This window comes from Erpetoichthys calabaricus, chromosome 18 (assembly GCF_900747795.2).
Source record: "Erpetoichthys calabaricus chromosome 18, fErpCal1.3, whole genome shotgun sequence".
Lineage (NCBI taxonomy): Eukaryota > Metazoa > Chordata > Cladistia > Polypteriformes > Polypteridae > Erpetoichthys > Erpetoichthys calabaricus.
Window position 1 is genome coordinate 83,737,018 of NC_041411.2, and position 25,441 is coordinate 83,762,458.

At 38.7% G+C, this 25,441-nt stretch overlaps 1 protein-coding gene across 3 annotated transcripts in view; it reads right to left on the bottom strand.

The window, feature by feature from the left end:
* adamts9 (ADAM metallopeptidase with thrombospondin type 1 motif, 9) overlaps positions 1-25,441 on the bottom strand; it is a 512,150-nt gene that overhangs the window by 117,711 nt on the left and 368,998 nt on the right. For 2 of the 3 annotated variants that reach the window (XM_051921184.1, XM_028824025.2), the window contains exon 3: positions 16,963-17,125. The exons of the other annotated variant lie outside the window; for it this stretch is intronic. In XM_051921184.1, coding sequence (XP_051777144.1) covers positions 16,963-17,125 — 163 coding nt within the window. The remainder of the gene's footprint in view (positions 1-16,962; positions 17,126-25,441) is intronic. 3 annotated transcript variants of the gene reach the window in all.

The window sequence follows — 25,441 nt, forward strand, 5'->3', positions numbered from 1 at the left end:
TCATGACCTGCGTGGCATTGGCTCCACTCCTCTACTTGAGTTTTCAAGTGATAAGATGGAGTGACTCACATCCCCACATTTTATGATTTTGATTCATTTTACGTTTTTGTAAAATCTGTTACCTTTGATGATTGAGGTTATACTTTGATTTTATGTCCCTCTCTAAAGGGTTTCAATATCCAAGCTTGTAGAAGACTTACCGAGAAAAAAATTCAATTTTGTTTTCTTGTGGTCATCATTTTCTGGCATTTGCACTGTTTGTTACCACAGTGATGCTTCCCAGAATTCCCCAGGGCTGTGCATCACGTGACTTCATTGGTGTGATTGTATGAAGGGCATTGCAAACACTTCCCTGTTATCTAAGAATGGATAAAATTTTGTATTTCTTGGCAAATGTTTCTTTGGAGGGTGTGTTTCTGGTATTTGATTTCCTGCTAATGAACTTGTCATATAATTTCTTGTGTCTTCTCTTCTGGTCCTAACGGTCTCTTTGAGTTAGTCATAGATCAGTACATTATCATGGCTTCAAACTCTGTATCATTAAACAAAATCTCCTCCTTATACCATCTAAAGGTCTCCATCATCCCAATTGGTCATGTAGGTGTATTATGTACTCATCTGTTTCCCCTGAATCACCAACAGGTCTTCTGTCTTAATGGTCATATCCATGCTATGAATGGCTTGTATATGGCATCTCTTCAGCCACAACATGAAAAATAGCATCTTAAAATGACCATCAACTTTCTGCCATTGCAGTCAGTAACAAAATGTAAAGAGTCAGGACAGGAGAAAGAAACAAAGTGAAGGTCAGAACCAGAAGGCAAAACAGAATGTCAGAATAGACATAGAAGGGCAAAGAAAAATACAAAGATCAGAAAACAAAATTAAACAGAGAAAGACTTGCACTATAACATAGTGAACTATCCAAATCTCAAATAAATTGGAACAGTCTTGGTGAACTTTATATAGCTGTGTTGACTGATATCATCACCAAGCTGTCCAAATACATCCTGGGATACAATACCATGGAAACAACTAACATAAAGCTCACAAACTGGCAGAGCCTATAGATAAATCAAAATATCTTTGGAAATGATGGGAAATAAAAGTCAACTTTTAAACAGAGGCTCTAATCGTGAAACAAAAATAAAAATCATTTCCTGGGTATGAAAAACCCAGAAATAATCCCAAGAACATTTGTATACCTCAGGTGAAGCTCAGAAAAAATAATGAAAAAGTTCAAATCATAGCAGAAATTTCTAGCCTAACCTAACATCTCTCCATCGCTTTATTCATCTACTTCAGTGCACAAGCACAGGAACCTGTACCACTTACAGCAGAACACACTCACTCACACGCTCAAACACCTCATTTGAGTTGCCAATCAACCGGAATGAATGTCTCTGGACTGTGGGAGGAAAAAACAACACAGAGAGAACAAGCTAAGTTAGTACAGTGACAAAAACACAGCTGGAAACTCGACCAAGGTTCAAGCATTGTGAACCTGCAAAGCCACCTCATTATTTCTGACAGTTTCAAGATTTTCATTTACCAAAGGCTAGATTAGATGCTGGGCCTCCTCTCTTAAACCTGCCCTTTTGGAGATGTAAGCTTTGGCTAAATTCTGCCTCGCTATGAATGAAGATATCATTTCCATTCTGCAAATATTTAGCAATACCATGAAAGCAACAAACAAATGCATTTGATGTGTATAATTTTTTACTGCTGAGGTCATGACACCACAAGAGACCACCCAGTAAGCTTCTAGAAGGTAATCTATCGCTGGTGAGTGAAAGAAAAGCAAAGAAATGTTCATACACACATTCTGAAACCTGCTTAATCCAGTTCAAGGTTTCAAAGGGGTCGGAGCCTGTCTGGGGAGGACTCTGCACAAACTGGGAAACAATGCTGAACACCATAGCATTCCATCGCTGGGCATACATAAGCACATCATATTCGGGCCACTTTATTACAGAAAATGAAGCTAACATTAGAAAGGTGTGAGGAAGACCCTCACAGACAAAGAAAAAGCCTGGTATGGCATCTCAATGTAGGACAATGAATCTGTGATTTGGTGCAATAGCTATTAGGCCGCCACAACTCTGCAATGCAATATGACTATAGTAATTAAGTCTGACTTAGTGGGCAGGCCCAAGGGTGCTGCACAGATTTACAAATATAAGACACACAAAGTAAAACTTGAAACATTATTCAACATGCAAACTGTAACTAGCGAAAAAGCCCTAGTAGCATCTCACTCTGCCAGTATAATAATGCAGAAGAGGCCAAAGGCACGGTATAGTATCACAAAAGTCCACTAATTAACAAACATACAAGAGGAGGATCAACAAGAAATAACGGAAAGTATAAAATAAACAGAACCGATGGAAAACTCTGCTGCAACTCTGGGCCTACTTATTAGGGTTCTCAAACCCTGCCTGAGAAGTCCACCTTTACAATGCCACCTCTCTGTCACTCTATCTTTTTTTCATCCTGGCCTTCTCCTTCTGTAAGCATAGGCTCACGCCAACTGTCCTAACTTGACACTTTATGTGGTGACGTTAAACCACCTCCTGATGTCACAATCAGCCAAATCAAAAGCAGGGCTGTGCTTAGGTTGATAAACGCTAGCATCCTTGCACCCCTGAGTCTTCAGCAGTGCTTAAAGAGTCAGTTGCCCCCCTCCCATTATAATCCCCCATTCAGATACAACATGTAGCCGCTATTTTAAGTTGGACCAACAGCAAGGCACAAGCAAAATCAGTTCAGCCATGTTTGTGTGATTAGGAACAAACAAACAGCCTTCTAAATCGGCCCACAATTTTATTTAAATATTTGTTTTTTCATGCCAATTTTGTTAATAATATTCTGTTTGTGTATTATTTAGTTTCTGTGTTTTCTGTGCTATTCCCTTGTGTTCCTTGTGCCTTGTGGGAGGAATGCCAAGAAGCGGGACCACCCTGATGTCACCACTGAAGGACTGCCCTCACTCTGAGCCTGGGGAGCAGGTCCTTTAGTGGTCACTGATTGTTCTTTGAGTCTTTAAATTTTGCTTTTGTCTGTTAATTCTGGTTTCTGGATTTCCTGTTTCTGGGTTACTGTTTACTGGACTGCAGACTGGACTGGATTGCTTTTTCAGGGGCAAATCCTTTTTGCCCCTATTTTCCTTCTGTGATTTTCAAATAAATATCTTGATTTATAAAGACTGATTAAGCATTACCCTTTCAAGCCACAGATGTTTTACAGTTTGTCTCCTTTGAAGGGCACTTTTGATATTTTTGGGGACATTAAAGTATATTTTGAACATTTGAAGCCAACACTCTTTTAGGCCCATGTGTTCGGCATCAGGCTGCCCAGTGTGAGGCCTTTTCTAGGCAGGCTAGGGAAGGTCCTGTCTTAGTTTATAGGCCTTTTTGAGCACATACACCCTTTTGTTCCGTGGAATGCACTCATATCATAACAGAGGCAGGCAGGTAGTGGGGAAGGAAATGAAGAAAGACTAAGACATCTGATAATGTTGGAAAAGTACACCCAGCCCCCAGAAATCATAAAGAAAATAAACTTCACAACTATAGAACAGGAATGTTTGTGGTGTGCTACTCTCAGTAATTCATACTATGTATCAGCCATGTATCAAATTCTAAGGATGAGCCTCATTGATTCTCAAGATCACCCTTTCAGTTATTTTCCCTTTCATTTTCCTGAATAGCGAGCAGCAATTGGGTAAAAAGATACCCTTTTTTTGGATTCCCATGGGCGCCTTGCATTGCTGTAGATGTGGGGTAAACCTTGAGCCTTAAAAGAGGTCTGCAAGCAAAAAGATTTAAAAATTAAAAAAAAAAAAATTAGGGTATATTTTGCTAAAATACAGGCCAAGTCTATTAACAATACATAAAGGATTGTGAACATATAGAAAAGGCTGCAGTCAGATGCCACTGAGGCGGAAAAGTTGGGGTCTTTCAAGAAAGGACTGGATGCTGCCTTGGACAGTGACATAAATTGCTTTAATTATTGGAAATGTAGCTAGCAGCCTAGAGGGATGGTGACTTGCTCAGCAATGGACTCCTGGGTGGTTATTCTGCTCAAAATAATTTGTTGGCGATTCTTCATCCCCCCTTCTGGGACATCAGCAAGCACAATACACAGAAATGAACTTGCTCTTCTTTGGGCTTTTATATTCTAAAAATGAGTTTGTGCGATCCCTCACAAGGGTCCTGCCAAGGGCGACTCACAAAGAGCTCCTGTGGGCTGCACACACAATACCCCTTGTGACAGCAGTTAGGCTGATGGGAAAATGTGCCATTCTGTGATGAACCAAAATCTTGATAATCTGTGACTTTTGTACATAGAGGTCATTTAAAGATTTAGCACAAAATCTGAAAAACAGCTGAGTTCTGGATGGTAAAAAAATCTTGTGCACTATAAATCAAATACAAAAAGGTGTACATTTAATTACAGGATTGTTTTATGAATGCCGGAGGAAACTGGAGTTAAACTGCTGCTTATTTGGATGGAGGGGTGCCAGTTGAAGTGCTCTGCCCTCTGTTCACTGTGCTCTGGAGATTTTCCGGGCACAGCCCACTTGGATTGCTGGAGGGATTATATCTCTTGACTGGCTTGGGAGTGTCTAGGAATTCCTCAAGAAAAACTTAAAAATTTGCTGGATTATTGGAAAGCAGTATGCTGTCTCACAAGTCCAGGCACCTAAACACAATTCCCAGAATGTTCATCATGTAGACTTTATAAATTCTCCTCCATTTGTTGAGTGTTTTTTTTGTGAAGTACCCCAGCTTCTCCTTACATTCCAAAGGCATGTACTATGGCTTACTTGGTGATTCAAAGCTAGCCCAGCATAAGTGAGGGTGGACGCATGAACCCGTGTACTCTCTGACAGACTGACATCTTATCTAGCGTTGGTACCTGTTACATGCTGAAAGGCAGACCTGGATTAAAAGAATGTGGGGCAGAAAATGTCTATATTGTTATTTTCATTTTACCAGTACTGATGCAGTTCACTGGTATTCTTTGCTACCTTATGCCAAGCACACACTGTGCGATTTTTAGAAATGGTGGTCAAGTGACTACTGACACGACACAATAGGGCCATATATGTGCTCAAACTGCAGGAGCAAGTTCGGTCCAGTTGACATGCCACAATGTCCTTGCTCAGACTATACGTCTTCGAGGCCTCGGCAGATCGTATAACCCACTGATATTTTACAATAAAGATTTACTTATCTGAAAAAAAAATATGACCAAAGGCTTCTTAAAATGTCAACAAAGAAAAGTGTTACATCACTTACTGTGCTCTGAAAGTACAAAGAAAGGAAAATGGTGTAACTGGAGATACAGATGGGCAATGTGATCTGTCTGCTTGTTAGGGAGTTGGAGGTGCGTAATCTAAGTAAGCAATTTATCGTTGTGTGCGTTGTGTTCCGGTTCTTCCAGTAATCGTTGCTGCTAAGATACTATTGTCATTGGCCATTTAGTTGTATGTGTGTTGCTAAATGATAGATTGCCTTTTGAAATCAAAAAGGTGACAAATGAGCATGACAACAGCAGCACCCAAAGTACAACACACACTCACTCCAGCTGTTGCACAATGAATTCTGGGAAATTTGATGGTGACATCAGAAAATGAACTTGTGAGATCACTCTTCCTAAAGAATAGCTGAATCGTAAGATGCAATCGGGCATTGCAACTTCTCACATACTGCATGCAAAACGACGGCCAATGATGGTCAAAGTTTGGGCCAACTCAGAATACTGGTCTTTGACTGCAAATTTAGGCTTAGAATAGGGCCAAACATCACTCAGTGTGTGCTTGGCATTGGAGTACTAAAGGTCTATGTGTAAGTGCCCTCCTGTGCACCATCTGTAAGAAATCTGCACATGATCTATGTGCCTGTGTGGGCTTCTTAATGCACTCCAGCCTTCTCTCATCCCCCAGACATGCATGTTAAGGCTAATTATGTTTATATTCACATTTTTTTATACCCTGTGCTGAACCTTCCACGTGGGGCTACTGCCTTGAACTCAATGCTACCATAGATATGCTCAGGCTCCTTATGCTTCCATATTAGATAAAAAGGAAGGAGAAAAATAGAGGAATATACATATAGCACACCCATAAGTTTGACATTATTCAGGCTTTGGCTGTCTGCAAAAAGCAATTATCAGATTAAGGTTTCCATGAACATCTTGTTATATTGATTATCTCACATTTATTTAATCTGACAGGTAATGTGGTTGACTAAGCGAGTCTTTAGAGATACGATCACAAGGTCATGGATTAAATCAGACTCTTTATTCATGTCAAAATGTGGCTACAAAGTATAGCTATCATATCCTTGAAGGCAGCCATTGATTTTCTTAACCCACGTTTTTCAGTACAGGGTCTCATGGAGGTAAGCGTGTCACTGAAACTTGAGGGTAACCCAGACACTCATTCTGGTACAGTTGTAGATCACATCATTGGCAATACTGGCAGAGAGAGGAGTAAAATGCTTCCAATTTACAGTACAGGTCAGCCAAGCCTGGCAGTGAGTGAAGCTACCGCTCAAGTATACGTAACTAGACCAGTTCGTTCAAGTAGAGTGCGAAAGAGAAGTGGCTACAGATCCCAATCACTGCTTCAGGAGCATCTAGCTGGTGAACCATCCAAAATAAGCCGCGCTCCTGGAGGATGAGTGCCAGTTCCTCCAAGTGACAGGACAAGTTTAGTAGATACAAGATGACAAACCCCTTTCAGCTCCACCTTCAGGCAGACCTCAGCTAACATAAAGAAAAAAGGATGGCAAACCTCGCCTTGCCACGCGTCACCCAGACCCTGTCTTGATGTTCAAAGTGGGGAGTCTTTGCAATGGCATTCAGAAGCTTTTCTGCTTGACAAAAGGATACAAGCGTGATGTTCCTTCCTGAAAACTAAAACAATTCCCTTTAAACTCTTTGTCGCTGACAGTATCGGGTTTCCTTATCTGATCACTGTTAAGGTTATAGGAAGTGCAAAAGTCTACAGGAATGTTAAACACAAAATTAAGATCCCAAGATAGGAAACCTACAGTTTTTTTTTTGTCTTTTTTTCTTTCTTCTTCACATAACTACTAACAGCTTTACTGCAGCCATAATTTAAATGCACTGCATCCGTGATAAAGAAAATGGGGAATGTACTGTACATCTCGGGGAGCAAGAGCAAAAAATCTGGTGTGCCCGGTTCACAACTTTTGCTACACAAAGTTTTTAAAGTATTACAGGCCAATATCGTATCATGTGGGATGAAATGTAAGAATTGTATCTCGGTAAAAAAAGTACATATACTGTATAATCCTCCCCCAAAGTGTGCTGTATTATGCCACAAATGTCTAGAAACAAAAATTCTTACCACACTAGACCAAAATCTGATGGGTAGTTTTGATCAAAATCAACGGGCTTTTTAAAATTTTAGAATTTTACAAGGCGAACTGGGACAACTTCTTTTTTTTCAGAACGGAGTGGTTTGTTTTTAAATTACTGTGCCCATGGAGTGACATCCTGACTGACACATGAAGGCAGTGTGGTGTAGTGGTTAAGGTTTTGGACTTCAAACCCTCAGGTTGTGTGTTTAGATCCCGCTACTGACACTGTGTGACCATGACCATCACCTGCCTGTGCTGCAAATACAGAAAAAATACAATGTAACCACTTGTACTGTTAATGCTATATTTACATTGACTTACATTTACTTATTTGGCTGATGCCTTTACCCAAGGAAACTTGCAACATTTTTGATACAATTGGTTCCATTTCTTTTGGTTTTCCAATTGGAGCACAGGCAGGTCAAGTGACTTGCTCAGGGTCACATGGTGTCAGTAGCGGGATTTGACCCCAAAACCTCAGGGTTTGAAGTCCAAAGCCTTAATCACTACACCACACTGCCTACAGTTGTAAGTTCTCTTGCTTAAAGGCATCAGCCAAATATTTAAATGTTCAAATGACTCACTTGCAACACTCCGAAAGTAGTCAGCTCATATTCAGGGATGCCTCCAACATATAAAACCACTGGAAAATGCAGATGTACATACAGATATACCATATATATATATAGTCACACGTGCATGTCTGGGGACCACCTTTCTGGCTTTAATTAGGTAAGCAACACCACCCTGGGACAAGTGGGGGGTGTTGGTACTAACATTGTCTTCTCCTTCATCCTCCAAAGCCAAGAAAAGACAAGAGGGACGAATGGCCCTGTCCACTGCCTGAGAAAAACTCCGACCCTTCCAGTCTTCACCATATAAAGCCGTCCCGCTCCTCAAAGGTGGTGTCAAATGCTATACTGACTTCAGCAGAGGACAGAGCTCCAACTAGCTATCTCAAAGTATGTCTGTTTTGAGCTGTGATCAGCTGTCTTTAGTGTTAATATTAAACAACCCTTTCTTTGGTTCTCAAACCACATATGTATATATATATATATATATATATATATATATATATATATACACATACTAGCGGTGTAAGCCTGTGCTGTAAAAAGCCCGGGCTCCTAGAAGCCATAGATTCTGGCACTTCAATCAGTCACATCGGTTGTGCATTAGCGGCTAAGCTAGGTTCTCTTTAACTTGGCGGATTCGTTTTGCCGATGTGCTCGCCTCACTTGTGTATTAGCGGCTAAGTGACTTTCTCTCTTTTCCTGGCAGTTTTACTTTGGCGACAGGGTTGCTTTCTTTTGAGCTTCATGCTGTAACCTCGCACTTCCGGGCCGGATAGACAGACAGACACACTTCCATTCGCAGATGTTTATATATACACACATTATATATATATATATATATATATATCAGCGCTTCCCGATTCATTTTACCCTCGCACCCCCTGTGACGGACGAGGCCGATTTCGCACCCCCTTGGTTTGAGAAGAAGTATGAAAAAATATGAGGTTAACGCAGAAAAACAGATCACCAATTGAAGCTTTATGAATAATGGATACTTTATTAACAGCTAACAAGAGGGTGGAAAGAGCAGCCTTCCACACCTCAACCACACAAAATACAAGTATGAAACAATGTTCTTTGTAAAGAAATTTATATAATACCCACGCAGCACTAAGTGCGCGTAAGAGCGGAAGTCATCTGTTTTAACAAGCAGCGTATTGCACTGATACGAAATGGCCCGCCCATTTAATTATTTAGGAATGGAGAGATAAATTAAGATTTTGTACAAATAATGTTTTTCATTTTTCTTCCTCGATGGATTCTGGCACCCCCAGCAACAGTTGCTCAGCACCCCCAATCGGGAAGCGCTTATATATATTATATATTATATATATACATACATACACATACACACACACACACACACACACCCACACACACACACACACACACACACACACACACACAGAGTCTCAGTGGATTTAATTTGGCTTTTTTGACTCAACAGAAAAAGACTATTTAATGTCACAGTGAAAACTTATCTCTGCAAAGTGTTCTAAATTAATCAAAAATCCAAAACACAAAATAATTGATCTCAAGAATTCACCCCTTCAAGTCAGTATTTAGTTGTCGCAGTATATGTGATGTCTGAGTGTTCTCCAAGCGTCTGTCAGGTTTTCTGGCTTCCTCCCTAAAGATACGTAGGTTAGGCTGGCTGGCAACTTTGAATTGTAAAATGAGTGTGACCATTTGTGTGTGTGTGTTTTGTGATGGAGTTGCTCGTTGTCCAGTATTGGACCATACTCCTAAGCCCCTATAATGCAACAAGAGGATTTGGAAAATCCAAATTCATTTCATTCTTAGTAAGCACACTTCTGTTTATAGCCCCAATATTGTATACAATGATTATATACTGTGTGTAGTATGAACAGGAAAACATAAGGATAATAGAAAAATACAAGAACTACTAACAGAGATCAGTTTCACCCTTAGTGCCAGGCTCCTTCATCATATACTGTTACGTTATCCCCAACTTAAATTTGCTATCATCAGTTAAGACATCCCATTTCTCACACTACTATAGCTGAGGGTCAGCCTTAACAAAGACTCTTTGAATGATAGCCCTTACACTCACACCCTCACCGTGGACTACATACACAATAAACCTAAAAAGTAAAGCTAAGAAGTGCTGTTGTATCTCAGAAGTTTAGCTCTTTTGTTATTTGAGGGATGGTACACTCATTGAATATTTATGGATTATTGCAGTTTCCCAACTACTTACTAAACTTGCCATTCTCACTCAAGCACATCCCTGCCTCTAATAAAGCTCTGACTGTAGCAGGCCTCACTTTCAGCACTTGCTGCGGATCATTCTCCAAAAGACGTCAAACAACACCCCTCATACTTACAGCCCTAACATGCACTGAGCACATACGTGAGCTGATCTTGACAAGACCTAGCACAGTGCAAACAGCCAGGATCACAGTTACCTGTTGTGGCAATGCTGTCACTACACCATAAACAGTCTGTCACAATATGTTGCATATCTGTTTTAATTAGCAACCTGGCCATTGTGGAGTTAGGATAATCTCATCATATCCATCCTGTGTTCTCCAGTGTCTCCGACAACCCAAAGCTGTGCGGAGAATGCTAATTTATGACTTTAAGTTGGCCCTTTATATGTCAATATGCATAAGCATGTTTGTGAGTGTGACTTATTTGATTCGGTTAGGTTGTCCTCTAGAAAGACAGACAAAAAAGACAAAATATGACTTCTAATGCTCTAATAAGACTAGACATCAACGATTTCTACAGATAAAAAATATTGAATCCTAATAATGTGCTGAAGTAATTTAGAGTTTGGTGTGGTCCCTACATCCACTACAATTTAAAATGTTCACAGCATTGTGGTGTAGTGGTGATGGCACTGGACTTTAAACCCCAAAGGATATCGATGTAGTTCCTTCCTCTATCTCACTCTGTGACCCCAAGCAAATCAATGAACTAAACTATGCACTAACTGTAAGAAAGATCTGCAAACAGTTAGAGCATATCATAACCTCACAAACTTTAAAAGTCCCCAAAGTCCTACCAATTATCATACTACTTGGTAACTTATTCCTTGTGTCTATGGTTTTCTATGTCAAGAAAAACTCCCTAATGTTTGTGAGAAATTTACCCTTAATGTGTTTCCAGCTGTGTCCCTGTGTTCTTGCTGAACTCATTTTAAAGTAACAGAATTGATCCACAGTCCTAATTCCTCTAATAATTTTAAATACTTCAATTATGTCACCTCTTAATCTCCACTTGCTTAAACCGAAAAGGTTCAACTCTTTTAATCTTTCCGCATAACTCATGCCCTGTAGTCCTGGAATCAGCCTAGTCGCTCTTCTCTGGATTATTCCTAACCCTGCTATGTCCAAAACCACACAGTACTCCAGGTGAGGCTTTAACAGTGCATTATAAACCTCATTTGACTTGGACTCTACACATCAGGGTATATAACCTGCCATTCTGTTAGCCTTATTAATTTCTTCTGAACACTGCCAGGAAGTGGATAATGAAGAGTTCACCACGGCTCCTAAATTCTTCTCATAAGGTGAACATTTCATTTCCAGACCCCCCATTGTATATTCAAATCTAACGTCTTTACTTCCTATGTGCAATATTTTACATTTACTTACATTAAGTTTTGTCTGTCACAGATCTCTCTATGAAGTCTCAAAGTCACTCTATGAAGATTCAGCAAATTCTATATTATCTGCCAATCCATCTAGCTTGGTATAATCTACAGACTTAACCCGCTTGTTGTTTATATTCCTATCCAAGGATGCGTTTCACAAAAGCATCGTAACACTAAGTACTTCATTATCATGTACTGTACAACTAAAGTAGTACTTAATCGTTTTTGGTAAATTAACAAGTGAACAAACCAACTTGTTACTTTTAATGTTGTCCTTTATTTGGACTTTTGCCTGCAGTTCTGTCACAGAGACACACAGGTCACCGTAAGTAGATCATAAAAACACACTGATGCTCTTATTTAGATAATATAACAAAACCACAACCACCAGCAACAACAAAAATAATAATAATAATAATAGGGCAATGTTAGAAAAAAATCTAAAATTATCATGTAGGGTTTTTGTAGCTTAAACACCTGTAGGCAATCTGAGTACATAATGAGTTAACTAATCAAACTCACTATATCACCAGTCATATCCTTTAAAGTCAGAATGGAAATCGCCCCTCAGTACCAGTAAAGACAATGGCAACTTTCCAGAGAATTGTGCAACTCAACCGGAGATGCTGTGTAAGACAAGTTGCTGGTCTAAATGCTCTTTTGCAGGCAGACACAAACCCCTTTGCATTATCTCAGTAATCAACAACTAATAGAGAAATACAGGATGTCCAGCGGTGAAATAGTGACCCTCCTTTGTCTGGTGCAGGACAAACTGGAAAAACACAGTCCCACTGTGCAGCTTCTGACAGCTTTCTTTGCCACCAATGGATTTCTGCAGACCATCAGTGATCAGCACATGGCCTCAGAAAGGCTGCTGTGTCCGATTCTGTGCATGCGGTGACCAGATAATTATTGCAGTATGCAGAGCAACAAACCCTGAAGTTGTGGCTTCAAATCCCACTACTGACACTGAGTGACCACGAGCGAGTCACTTCATCTGCCTGTGCTCCTATTGGAAAAACAAAAGAAATGCAGCAATTGTTTGTCAAATGTTGTAAGCTGCCTTGAATAAAGGGACCAGTCAAATAAGTAAATAATAATAATATTAATATAATGTTTTGCATGTCACTACAATTACTTGTCATTCCATTGCAGGCATACCTGGCATTGTAGGTGCTGTGGATGGAACGCTCATCCCTATTTACAATTACAATACAATACAATTTATTTTTGTATAGCCCAAAATCACACAAGAAGTGCTGCAGTGGGCTTTAACAGGCCCTGCCTCTTGACAGCCCCCCAGCCTTAACAAGGAAAAACTCCCAAAAAAAACCATAGTAGGGTAAAAAATGGAAGACACCTCAGGAAAGGCAGTTCAAAGAGAGACCCCTTTCCAGGAAGGCTGGGCGTGCAGTGGGTGTCAAAAAGAAGGGGGTCAATACAATACACAGAACAGAACAAATTCTCAATACAGTATAAAAATAAACATTTTACAAGTACGGAGCAGAATTTAACAGTAGATTGTATCACATAATATGATTTGGATTTGTTTAGAGTCCTGGAGACCTCAGCCATCAAGCTGCCTCTCCCATTTGGCCATTCCACAGCTGAGACAGCGCTGGGCCAGCCAGTTTGATGAAAGGACCCCTTTACCCCACGATTCCTGCAATCCTCCATCAGGGATGACTTTACCTTAGGCAGGCAAAACAACTTGGCAGGTGGGCCGTGGCACCAAGTGCCACATCTGAGTGCCGAGAAGAGAAACAGGTGAGGGTGAGTAACAAATTCTAACTATCATGTTACTGATGTTTTAATGCTAATGACTAACAACAGAGATGCAGTCTGTACAGTTAGTCAGCAGCTCTAGTCAGGGTGTGCTAAACTGAAGTGGTGAATCTTCAGCCGGGATATAAAAGCTGAGACCGAAGGGGCATCTCTTATAGTAACAGGCAGACTTGTAACTAAAAGCTTGACCTCCCACTGTTATTTTATTAATGCTTGGAATCATAAGCAGACCGGCATCTTGAGATCTTAATGTGCACTCTGGTTTGTAAGTCATGATAAGTTCAGACAAGTAAGCCGGACCTTGACCATTTAATGCTTTATATGTTAAAAGGAGGATTTTGAAATCTGCCCTAAACTTAACTGGGAGCCAGTGTAAGGATTTAAGAACTGGAGTTATGTGTTCATATTTTCTTGTTCTTGTAATAATTCTTGCAGCAGCATTTTGGATTAACTGAATGCTGAATAAAGAGCAGTTTGAACATCCAGTGAACACTGCATTGCAGTAGTCAATCCTACTAAAAATAAATGCAGGAATTAATTTCTCAGAATCCTGTTTATTTATAAAGTGCCTCAATTTCCCAACATTTTTAAGATGGAAGAAACATGATTTGGACAACTTTGTAATATGAGCTTTAAATGACATGCTAAAGTCAAAGAGAACTCCGAGATTGTGGGCCGATTCAGTAAAATTAATTGTGATTCCAACTGAGTTAAACGATGACAAAATATTGTTGTGATCAGCATCACTCCCTCCAACAATTAACATCTCTGTTTTATCTGTGTTTAAAGACAGGTAGTTCTCATCCATCCACTCCTTTAATTCACTAACACAACTAATTAAAGACAACATCGGAGAAACTTTACTTGATCAAAATAAAAGGTATAACTGGGTGTCATCTGCATACGAGTGAAAATTAACATTATGTTTCCTAATGATAGATCCCAGTGGAAGCATGAAAAGTGAAAACAGTCAAGGTCCGAGTACTGAGCCCTGCAGGACACCATATCTCACTTCTGTGTATAATGATGGAGTACTGTCAGCACATTTCTGCACATATTGGAATTGATTTGATAAGTAAGAACTAAACCAAGCGAGCACAGTCACTGCCTGTAAGCCCAACGTTTTTTTCTAGCCTGTGCAGTAAAATAGAATGGTCAATGGTGTCAAATGCTGCACTTAAGTCTAACAACATAAAGTTGTTATTTATACTCCAATGGCTATGAATCTCACCCATACTGGTCAAAAAAGGGTTCTTGGTTCTAAATGTCCAAGTGATATTCAAACAACCTTCAATGATTTTTTACAGGCCTGAGGCCAAGCAGCCTTCTCCAACTCTGGTGTGTGTCAGATGGCAAGGGATGGTGTGTTTGCTGGTGGTGATTACTGGGAGACGGTGGTGATCCTTTTCGGGAATGCTTGGTAACTCCAGTGTTGAATCCCCAAACCATGCCTTAGCAGAGGTATAGCACCGGCACTGTAGTAGAGCCTGTTCTTGGCATGTGGAAGATGTGATTGCAGTGCTTGCACAAGTCCTCCAGCCTATCTGGGGATATCATGAGATTTGGAAAACAACACTTACTAATATCGTGTCACATTCTATATAAGTTGTTTGAACTCCTCTTTTGTGAACTGTTGCTGTTTTCCTGTCTCTGCTCATCGCTGCTCTTTTTTGCAAGGAAACCATGTCATGCTTTAAGCACATTTATAGATTTTCAATTAATATGGATAATTATTTTACCTATTAGTTGCAGTACTTTTTTATTTTTTTATTTTGTGCATTAATTGAAGTTTCTATTCTTTTAATTTTTTTTTTTTTTACATTTGCACACGTCAGGTGTGACAATATATTATACTGTACATTTGACTACTGAAATACATGGGATTGATGTTCCTGTTATTGACAGTCTGATTGTTAAGACGTGGATGCTGGGGTAGACAAAGAAGTACTTTAAGGACACCACTCTTAACAAACCCTGTCGCCATAACCATCGGCTTCCTGTGTCTGAGCCAGTTCTGCACCCGTCAACACACAACACCCTGAACTCCCCCTTTATTAGTTTCATGCCCATCCTGTCATGTGGGACTTTATTAAAAAAAGGATGAATGCATCAGCTAATTAATGCCAACCAATTACCATAATAATGGCAATAATATTATAAATAATACTGTGATTGGAGCATCTAATTACACAGCTCAGTGGCAATGGGTAATATATAGAATAAATCAATGAATCAAATAATAATTTAAAAACTGTGAATTGTGTTTACTCAGATTATTTTTGTATTATACTAACTTTACTCAGATATAAGAAACAATTAAGTGTTATGATAAACAAAAATAAAGGAAATGAGGAAGGAAGAAATGCTTTATCATGGCACACTGTAGACATCAACCAGACTCAGGATCTGAACTGAGGTTGTTGGATATATTTACTTTGCTTGTATAAATTGAATTTGAAGATGGGTTTATTAAGGGGTAGATGAACAGGAGGAAAAATAAATGCTACAAACACCTAAAAATCTGACAAAAGAAAGAAAGAGAAAAGCTACTTACTGTAAGTCCATGATGTAAATTACAAAAAGGTGGAAACACTACATTTTGGTTGATGTTGAGACTCCAGGCGTAAGCAGTTGATAAAACAGCTGGAACTCTGTGATTTCAACTTTCTTCTTATTTTTTTTCCAGAATGGAGATAACTTAACCTCTTTTTTTTCCATTTTGCTGACGCAGCACTAACATTTGACATGGTGACATTTTCATTGGGGTCGTGCACCCATTAATTGTAAACATCCTAATACTTGTCTACAGATGTTCCAAGTGAGAGCTGTACTCTTTGCTCCAGGTATGTGACTAATTGCTTTTCAAAGTCTTGCTACACATTGCTATATGCCTTTAAGTAAACAGACAAAATAAACTGCTTGTTATCTGCCTGACCGGATTAGACGGCCTCTGAAGGAAGACATTAGCTCTGATTTACAGGCCCTGTGTCATGAGTTTATTCTCTGACTCAAACTTTATGGGATATTTTACAAGACTTGTACACCTTCAAATTAAACCCTAAAGCAGCCCCCTTTGAATGCTCTAAACCAGCAGACTTGTGATGTCTTGTTTTTGAGGATTCGTATTAGTTAATTTTGAGCTACACTACTAATAAGACCTAATATAATAAATCAGAACACAAATGGCAGTCTCTCTTTCAGTTAAGAATCACAGCCCAATATCAAATGTCTGCTATTTGTATGAGAAAATCAAATTTAACAGCACCAATGCAATCTTTAAGTGGATCAAATATCTATATAGCGTAAATATCCATAACTAAAGAGAAAAAAAAACTTGAAATAGTGTCCAATAAAAAGGATTTAAAACAAAACCCAAATATAAATCAGCGCCACTGAACATTCACAGAAATGGAACCTTCTACACAGTTCTGAATATTCATTGCTCATATTATAATATCACTTTTAAACAGTTTATTTTTCATCATATTGTGCCATCCAGATTTTCCCTTCTGCCCATCTATTACACAGTTCTAACCTAATTACTACCGAATTCAAAGTACATGGAAATCGGTGTAAAGCCCATTACCTGATGTTTCACAGGCACTTGTTTTCTTGGACTCTTCTTCATTGCTCGAATCTTTTCTGTACACAAGATGAGGTTTGCTGTTTTCTTCTTCAAAGGATTCTCCCTGGTGGTGATGCAGAGGCTCTACAAAAAATTCTCCCTCAGGAGACCTGAAAGTACCAAGCTTTAAAAAGAAGAAAATGGGTTACAATACTTGTGTGGCTTTTTGCTCGATAAGGTCACATAGACAATAAACTTTTACCTGACAAGCCCCCCCACTGCCAATGTGCTTCACCTCAACATATATACTGTGTATATATATATATGTGTGTGTGTGTGTGTGTGTTTATATGTGCATTTATTCACTCTGTTTTATGAGTTCATTTATTCCAAGTGCATCACTGGGGGGCTGCTTTGGGCACAAGTAAGTCACCAATTCTGGATGAGATGCCAGTACTTTCCAAGGGATGCACATTGTGTGTGAATTTGTATACAAATATAACCGTTTGAACATTAATAGACCATTCAGACCAACACAGAAGTCCTAAGTAGCTCATTATTTACTATTTATTGAATGTTTCCAAAATATTTTTGTGTATGCATATGCATACTGTATGTACTGCATAAAATATTCACAAAGTTTCTAGAAAGTCTGCTTTCACCTGGGTTGCCTTCTCTTTTGATTGGTGTCTAACCTTGATGTGTGTTCATACAGTATATATGCATGTGGTATAGTTTGTACTTTTTGATAATACATAATAACCGTAACTTTCTGCAAGCACTCAGGTCAAATTCAGAGAATGAAACTCATTTTCTTGTTGCACTCAATGCCTCCTCCATTACTTTTGAGCAACAACCACACAGCATTTACTTTACTCAGGGCCATCAACAGCACAATGTAAAACAACAACAGCAACATTTATTTCTGTAGCACATTTTCATACAAATAATGTAGCTCAAAGTGCTTTACATGATGAAGAAAGAGAAAAAAGACAAAGTAAGAATTAAAATAAGAGAACACTAATTAACATAGAATAAAAGTGAAGTCCGATGGCCGGGGAGGACAGAAAAAACAAAAAACAAAACTCCAGACGGCTGGGGAAAAAATAAAATCTGCAGGGGGTCCAGGTCATGAGAACGCCCAGCACCCTATAGGCATTCTACCTAACATAAATGATCAGTTTGATGATGACGGTCACATGGACTTCTGGCCTTTAATCCAAGAGGAGCAAAAATGATTTGCCCAGCGATTCCACACTTAAAAGGCAACTTGTATATACATAAATATATTTTCAACTTCAACTCAATTTATTTTTAAATACTGATGTCTCTGAGTACTGACTCATACCACTTGTATACTGTATATTCACACTTATCATGTATTAACAATAAATTACAAACCATATAACAGGTATATACTGGATATATACACATACAAATGACACTTAACTTAACAATACAGAGGCTTTTCAATGAAAGCATAAAACTTACAACAGGGTAAAGTCACTTGAAAACTAAACAAGTGAACCACAATCTCTAGTTAACGGTGTTCCTTAAGAAAATAAATCACTGGGGGCCTGCAGTTGAATATTAGGACATTAGAAAAGCTGTCCCAAGAACAGGCCATTCAGCCCAAGAGGCTTGTCCACCCTATTCATCCTGATCAGTGTTTCTTAAACATTGTGGGACTGTGGAGCCCTACGCAAAAAAAAATCTGATCCACATAACCCTTATGAAAATTTAAAAAATAAATACAAATTACAAAATAATCAGTTACGTGAAAAATATTTTTTTATCAAGAAATCTTTAATAAATATATGCATATATAGTATAAAATTTATGGAATAAGATGAAATAATAAAAACTGTTTCAGGCATGAAGTGTAAATGTAAATAAAAAGAACTTGCTGACATTGTACGACATAAACCATCGATATACAGTATGGTGTAAAGTTTGTGAAGGACAGTCTCGATGTAAGTGTCATAGAGTTTTTAACCTACTCTCATCATTTGTTTTCATTGCAGTGACAGTCAAACATCTACTTTCACATAAGAAAGTAGAAGCAAACTGGAGTAGGATCTTAAATGCTTACTGACTTCAAAGTCCAGATTCACTCTGACTTTTTCCCTATCAAGAAGTAAACTAGTCTTCAATTTTTTAACAGAAAGTCTGAGGAAAAATCATCCTCCACATATTCTTCATTCATTGATAGAGTCATTCTTTACTTGTTGATCGTGCTTAAATGGACCCAGAATCCACAAACAAAACCTTCTCTATAGTCTTGACTTTTATGAAAATACTCTTCAAATGTAACTAATGACATTTTGTAGATGATTGATCCCAGTAAGATTTAATTGATTAAAATTGCAATCTTCCTTTATCTTTACTGCCTCATTCATTTCGGCAGTTACGTTTTTAAATTAGCAAAGAAATTATTTTCAATTCTTTGTATCCAAAGTTTAATTTTCTTCTTTGGGCCTTCTATTTTAAGTGTTTCCTAAAGTGATAAGTTAAACTTTTTCAAAAACCAAAGTATGTCGTCTGCAAGGTAACATAACGTCACGTTCCAGTCTGTATCTTTAAAGAACTGCACAAGGTCACAGTTATTGTTTGATATGAATATAATTATTTCTGCTCTCAGACTATCACAAATCTGACTCTGTGAAAACCAGCAAATATTCACATGTATTAATAATAAAAAAGGAAATCTAACTTGAGATGTTTACACATATTAGAAAGATAAACAACCAACCACAGTAACATTCAGTTTAGTTAATGCACACAACTAGATGCTCAATGACAAATACAACACTGTATGCTTCAAACATCATTTAGTTTAAGTAGTGGAGACATTTAGTAACTCTCATGACAGACAGCGTTATCTCCGATTTCTGGTTTGGGGGGCTCTGAGACTTAATCAGTGCTGCATCAAATTCTGCCTATTTGTTGATCATCTGTAATTTTCCCAGTAGCTATAGCTGACACACGGCATTATGACTGATGGCTCACAGAACTCCTATAAGGTTCTGCAGAACCCTCGGGTTACTTAGAACAAAATTTAACAAACTCCGCTCCAGATTGTCCTAAATAGCATCAAGTTGAGTTTTGAAGGCCCCTAAAGTCCTGCTCTCCACTTCAGTGCTTGGTATTTTATTCATTGTATGTATGGCCCTTTGATGAAGAAAAACTTTCTAACATTTGTGCAATATCTGCCCTTAACACGGCTTCAATTGTATCTCTGTGTTCTTGTTGCAGAATTTACTTTGATGTAACAACTGGGATCAACTGGACTAATTTCTTTCATAATTTGCAACAGTTCACTCATGTCTCCTCTTAATCTCCACTTGCTTAAACTGAAAAGGTGGAACTCCTACAATCTTTCCTCATAGCTCATACCACTTAGTGTGGATAGTCATGACAGACACAGTTCTGGTGGCCATATATAATGTGCTTCTCACTAGTGGGTGGAACTGCTTGTTGATGGTGGTCCCCACTTAGAGATGGGGCACCAATAAATAATTTCATAACAATATGATATAAAATAACATATATAATATATAAAATCATTTTACAACAAAAAAGGAACACACGCAAATTTTATTTGAATTACAGTAAAAGCATACCCAAAATCCACAGATTACACAAAAGTCATGGCCACAAAAAAGACATACACATTTTTAACTGAATCCCATTTTCTAACTTGCTATAATAAGTAGGCGGTCAGAATCCTGTTGTTTGCTTGGCATAAGTTAAATTATTAAAGGATGGGAAGGACTATGGAATTCATTTTGTTTGGGAGCAAGGGGAGGATGGTGTTATTTCCTAAAAGCCGTGTCAGATTTATGTCTCAAAATAATTTGCAACAACTTTTTGACAGAAGAAATTTAATATTTAAGAATTGTGATTTCTACAATCTGAAAAAAATCCTCAATCAGTGGACTTTAAGAGAATTGCAGTGCAAGATTGTTTCCGAGTTGTTACACAATGAATCCAAATAGCAGAACGTGAGAGCCTCTAATAACAACAACAGGAGCAGGGTATGAAAGTAAACAAACACCAAAGACAACTTGGATGCAATGTGGCCATGACAGAAACCTCACAGGGATTTAATAAATCAATTTCATTTTCATCAAGACTGGACACTTGAAATGGCTTAAAAGCCACTAAGGGGCTGGCACATATGAATTACTGGGTGGCTCTCCCACTTATTTTCATGGAAGATAAAATGCAGATAACTGTGAGTATGTGTAGATGCTGAGGATACATCAAAGAAATGCTACCTCGCTACATTCAGTCAGGTTTATCACGCATGACTTGTCACTCTCCTGTAGCTGGTGCATGTCAAAGATTTTTGCAGAGAACACAGTGTCTTCCTGAACGCAGAAATCCAATGATGGTGGTTCTAGATATCAATCTGATTAACTCTCATTTTGTGCCAACAATTAGGCCTAGTATTGATTGACTGAAGAATGGTTGTTGGCATCAATATCATCCACCAATGTATTTCACCATTCTTTAGCTTCTTAATGTTGTGTATAGTATTTAGTAATCTACAGCATTTGCAAAACGTTCAGTCCTTTTATGAACCCAGTTAGCGACACCAGCAATAACCACTGGAGTGTTACCTGGTGCATGCAGGTTCATGCAAGGAACTGATCTATTAAATGGAGAACACTGGAACTCTTCACTTCTAGAGAGCATTGCTGGTGTCTTATATGATAGTTGTGGACTTCTCTAGGCTACTAGTGAGGACCATGTATTTGAGATAACCTGTCTCACTCTATGGCGGCTGCGGGACAGAAATGCAGTAGATTACAACAGGGAACTCTCGGGCACTGCCTCAGACCTTCTGTGTGGCATTTGGGGCCCTGGAAGTGTTTCCTGGAGTACACCCATAATTATTTCCTGGCTGAGACTTAAATTGCCCTTTCTTTCAGTCAGTGATTGAGCTTGGATTGGAATGAGAGACACTAGTAAAGACTAATCTGGCACAACGGTGAGAGACCGGGGTGTGGAAAAGGAGTTTTCTAGTGGAAGGTGAGCAAAGATTACCTAATGGAGTAATTGTTGTGTACCATGAGAAGACCAACCATCCCTGTGTTAGTTATGAATGACTGCTCATTTAGTTAGGCCATTGGGGGGGCATTAGGTCTTTATTATTTTTCCTTCTAATTGCACTTAGTATACTGCCTGTCATGTTAACCTTTGCTTCACCTTATAACAGTTTGGCCTTGCTGCGCTCTGAGACTCATGAATGCCCCCTACTGTCAACAATTTATACACACACACACACACACACAGAGTAGAGGAGAATAGTTGTATACATGTATGCATACTGTATATACACACCTGTATTTACTGGCATATACTGCGCTGTCTTTTGTGTCATATTGCATTATATCAGTACTCTTCTGAATGGATTCATTTTATAATGTGCATTCCCTTTAACAGTTTATTATTTTTTCATGTCTGTACTGTGCTGATCTTCTGAGAAGACCCCTGCACACTAATAAACTGAGTAAGCTGAATCAGTGAATTACATGATGAATGTATGGCTGTTTTCTGTTATATTGGTTGTTAGGTGGCTGTTGGGAAATGAGGATTCTTGTTGTCCTTATACTGTATGCTTGTATTGACGTTTTATTTACTTAAGTTTTAGCAAATCAAATGTCATGCAACTAAGGTTGTCATAGTAATAAAGCACATCATCCATCAGTATGACTTCTGAGTCTCCATAATACCAGAAGAAAAGAAAAAACAGTAAACTGACTGGTGTTATTATGTAAACTGGATGTCAAAGATGTACAACAGACCACCCAGAATTAGGTGAGGCTTTTCAAAACGTCATCAATCACTCAAATCAGAGTTGATAATAAGAGCTGCCCAATAAGGTGACCACTGCATGACTTTGTCAGAAGCACCACACCAGTTTACATGTAGCAGGGCTCAGGAAGGGCTTTTCATTTCCAGCTTTACTTAGATAGTTTAATGCAGCATGTGGGGACTTCCATTTTCTGTTAAGATTAAACAAAACAGTACTGCTGCTTAGGCCTGCACAAATTGGGTGTTCTGAAGAAATTATCACCTCTGTTTTTTATTCACTCTCTCCTAAAATCTGAGTTCATCTACTGAATCGCCATTTAAATTGGACCATCCGTTTTCATGCCATTGTGTTTTCTGAGAGAAGAACGTGTGTGCTCTTCACTATTCACATAGATTGGTGTGTGTTGACGTTTCATGTAAACAGCAGCTTGTGAAGGATACTAGGAAGCCAGTTGGAAGCAGCATGGTGTACAATAATGTGGAATTAATACAAATACACTTCTTTTTAAATGTAAAAATAATTCCTGAATTTAACAATAAAATGAAAGAAATTAAGTCTCAACTCCTGCTTTCATAGCTATAAAATTACAACGACAAGCATGCCATTCCTTGAAGCCATCTGTCAGTGATGTTGCATCCAACAGTAAAAGTTTGTCATGTACTGTATATAAGCAAGGAAACAGATGAAAAAGGAAGTCTGATTTCTTCAAAAATAGACAAGTGTCACAAAAATAAATTTGTATGAAAAATACCTTTGTCAACACATGTACAGTGTCAAGATGTGAATCAATACATAGGAGAATTTACAGCTTTAAAGTGGACATATGCCCATGGAGAACTATGTTATCCTACATAAATGAATAAATATGCAATTAAACACAAGTAGTGTGAAATGGCGCGGCACGGTGGCGCAGTGGGTAGTGCTACTGCCTCGCAGTTAGGAGACCTGGGTTTGCTTCCCGGTTTTTCCCTGCGTGGAGTATGCATGTTCTCCCCATGTCTGTGTGGGTTTCCTCCGGGTACTCCGGTTTCCTCCCACAGTCCAAAGACATGCAGGTTAGGTGCATTGGCTATTCTAAATTGTCCCTAGTGTGTGTGTGTGTGTGTGTGCGTGTGTGTGTGTGTGTGTGTGTGTGTGGGCTGGCGCCCTGCCCGGGGCTTGTTTCCTGCCTTGCGCCCTGTGTTGGCTGGGATTGGCTCCAGCAGACCCCTGTGACCCTGTAGTTTGGACATAGCAGGTTGGATAATGGATGGAAATGTGCCAATAAATAAATAATAACAACATGAAATGTGAATAAACTCTAAATAAATAAATGTGTCACAAAATATATTTCTGCTACCAGTTTCTTTAAGTATTTAATTATTTCTTCATTCATTTAATCCAATGATGCTGCACACAATGTGAAATAAGCCCGGAAGTGAAAACTGTCACTTTCACTGGTCAAAGTCGAGGGGGCGGGCTCTAGCTAGTGCTGTCGTTTGATTGGCGAATCGTCCACAGAGTGGATGGATGCACTTTGCTTGACTTGGGAATTCTGTGGCTCAGGCGTATGAGCAAGGCTGTTGTGACTGTGCACGTCAGATACGAGTCCAAGAAAAAGTTGCTCAGAATTCCTGTGCAAAGAAGTGACTTTAATTCAAGAAACTTCAATTTTATCATTAGGAGTTTGCATGTGAAGTGCCTGCTGTAAATTTGGCACTTGATGTTCAAAGGTTTACATCCACTCTGTTGATTAACCAATCAAACAACAGCGTTAGCTAGAGCCCGCCCTCTCAACTTTGACAAGTGAAAGTGACAGTTTTTATTTTAGGGCTTATTTCATGTTGAGTATGATGTCACAAATAAATGAATGAAGAAATAATTACATAAATACTGTACACACTAAAATAAGCAATCGTTATTTTTTATTTATTGTCACATTTCACTGTACTTTTATTTATATGTATATTAATTAATTTCTTACATTTTATTGGAAATATTCCTTTATAGGTGCCCCTCTGATGGCAATTATAAGCAATGGATGGAGATATAGTTTTGTTGTTTAAATTACAAAAACAATTTCACTTAACAATGCACATCTGCAGGGCAAATGAAGGTATGCCACACTTGAGAAAAAATAACTTAAGACAGCAAATAAAACAGAGTTTTCCCAACACACCAGACAAGACATGGCTGCTGTCTTACTTCACTCTAGTAGTGAAGACACATCCATGACATTCACACTGTTGTTTTTAAGATGTTTCTGTGTAGCTTTGGATAAATAAAAGCAGTAAAACTAAAAAGGTCTTTATGTATTGAATTAAAAAATAAGAATCCTCCACATTTACTGTATATACTGCCTAGGAATCCATGTAGTAAGCCCACATGGCAGTTATCCAGGCTGCCATAACACTAAAGTATCACTGGTGTCAGAGATGTGCACCCAATGTGTCTGCGTGCCTAGTCTAATCTGGCAAGGAATGGAGTAGACGCTCCTTTGGCTGGTCAGGTCTGTCTTTGATCATAGGAGCTAATAATGCCAGTCCATCCTAACTTGACAAGGTTTAGACTAGCTGCTGGTTCCAGTTTTCCCCAATCTCATTTTGTGATGATAAGAGTAACCACTTGTATCAATGACACCAGATGAGAAAGAGAACAGACCCTGATGCCAGTGTGCTAAATGTGATATGATTATGA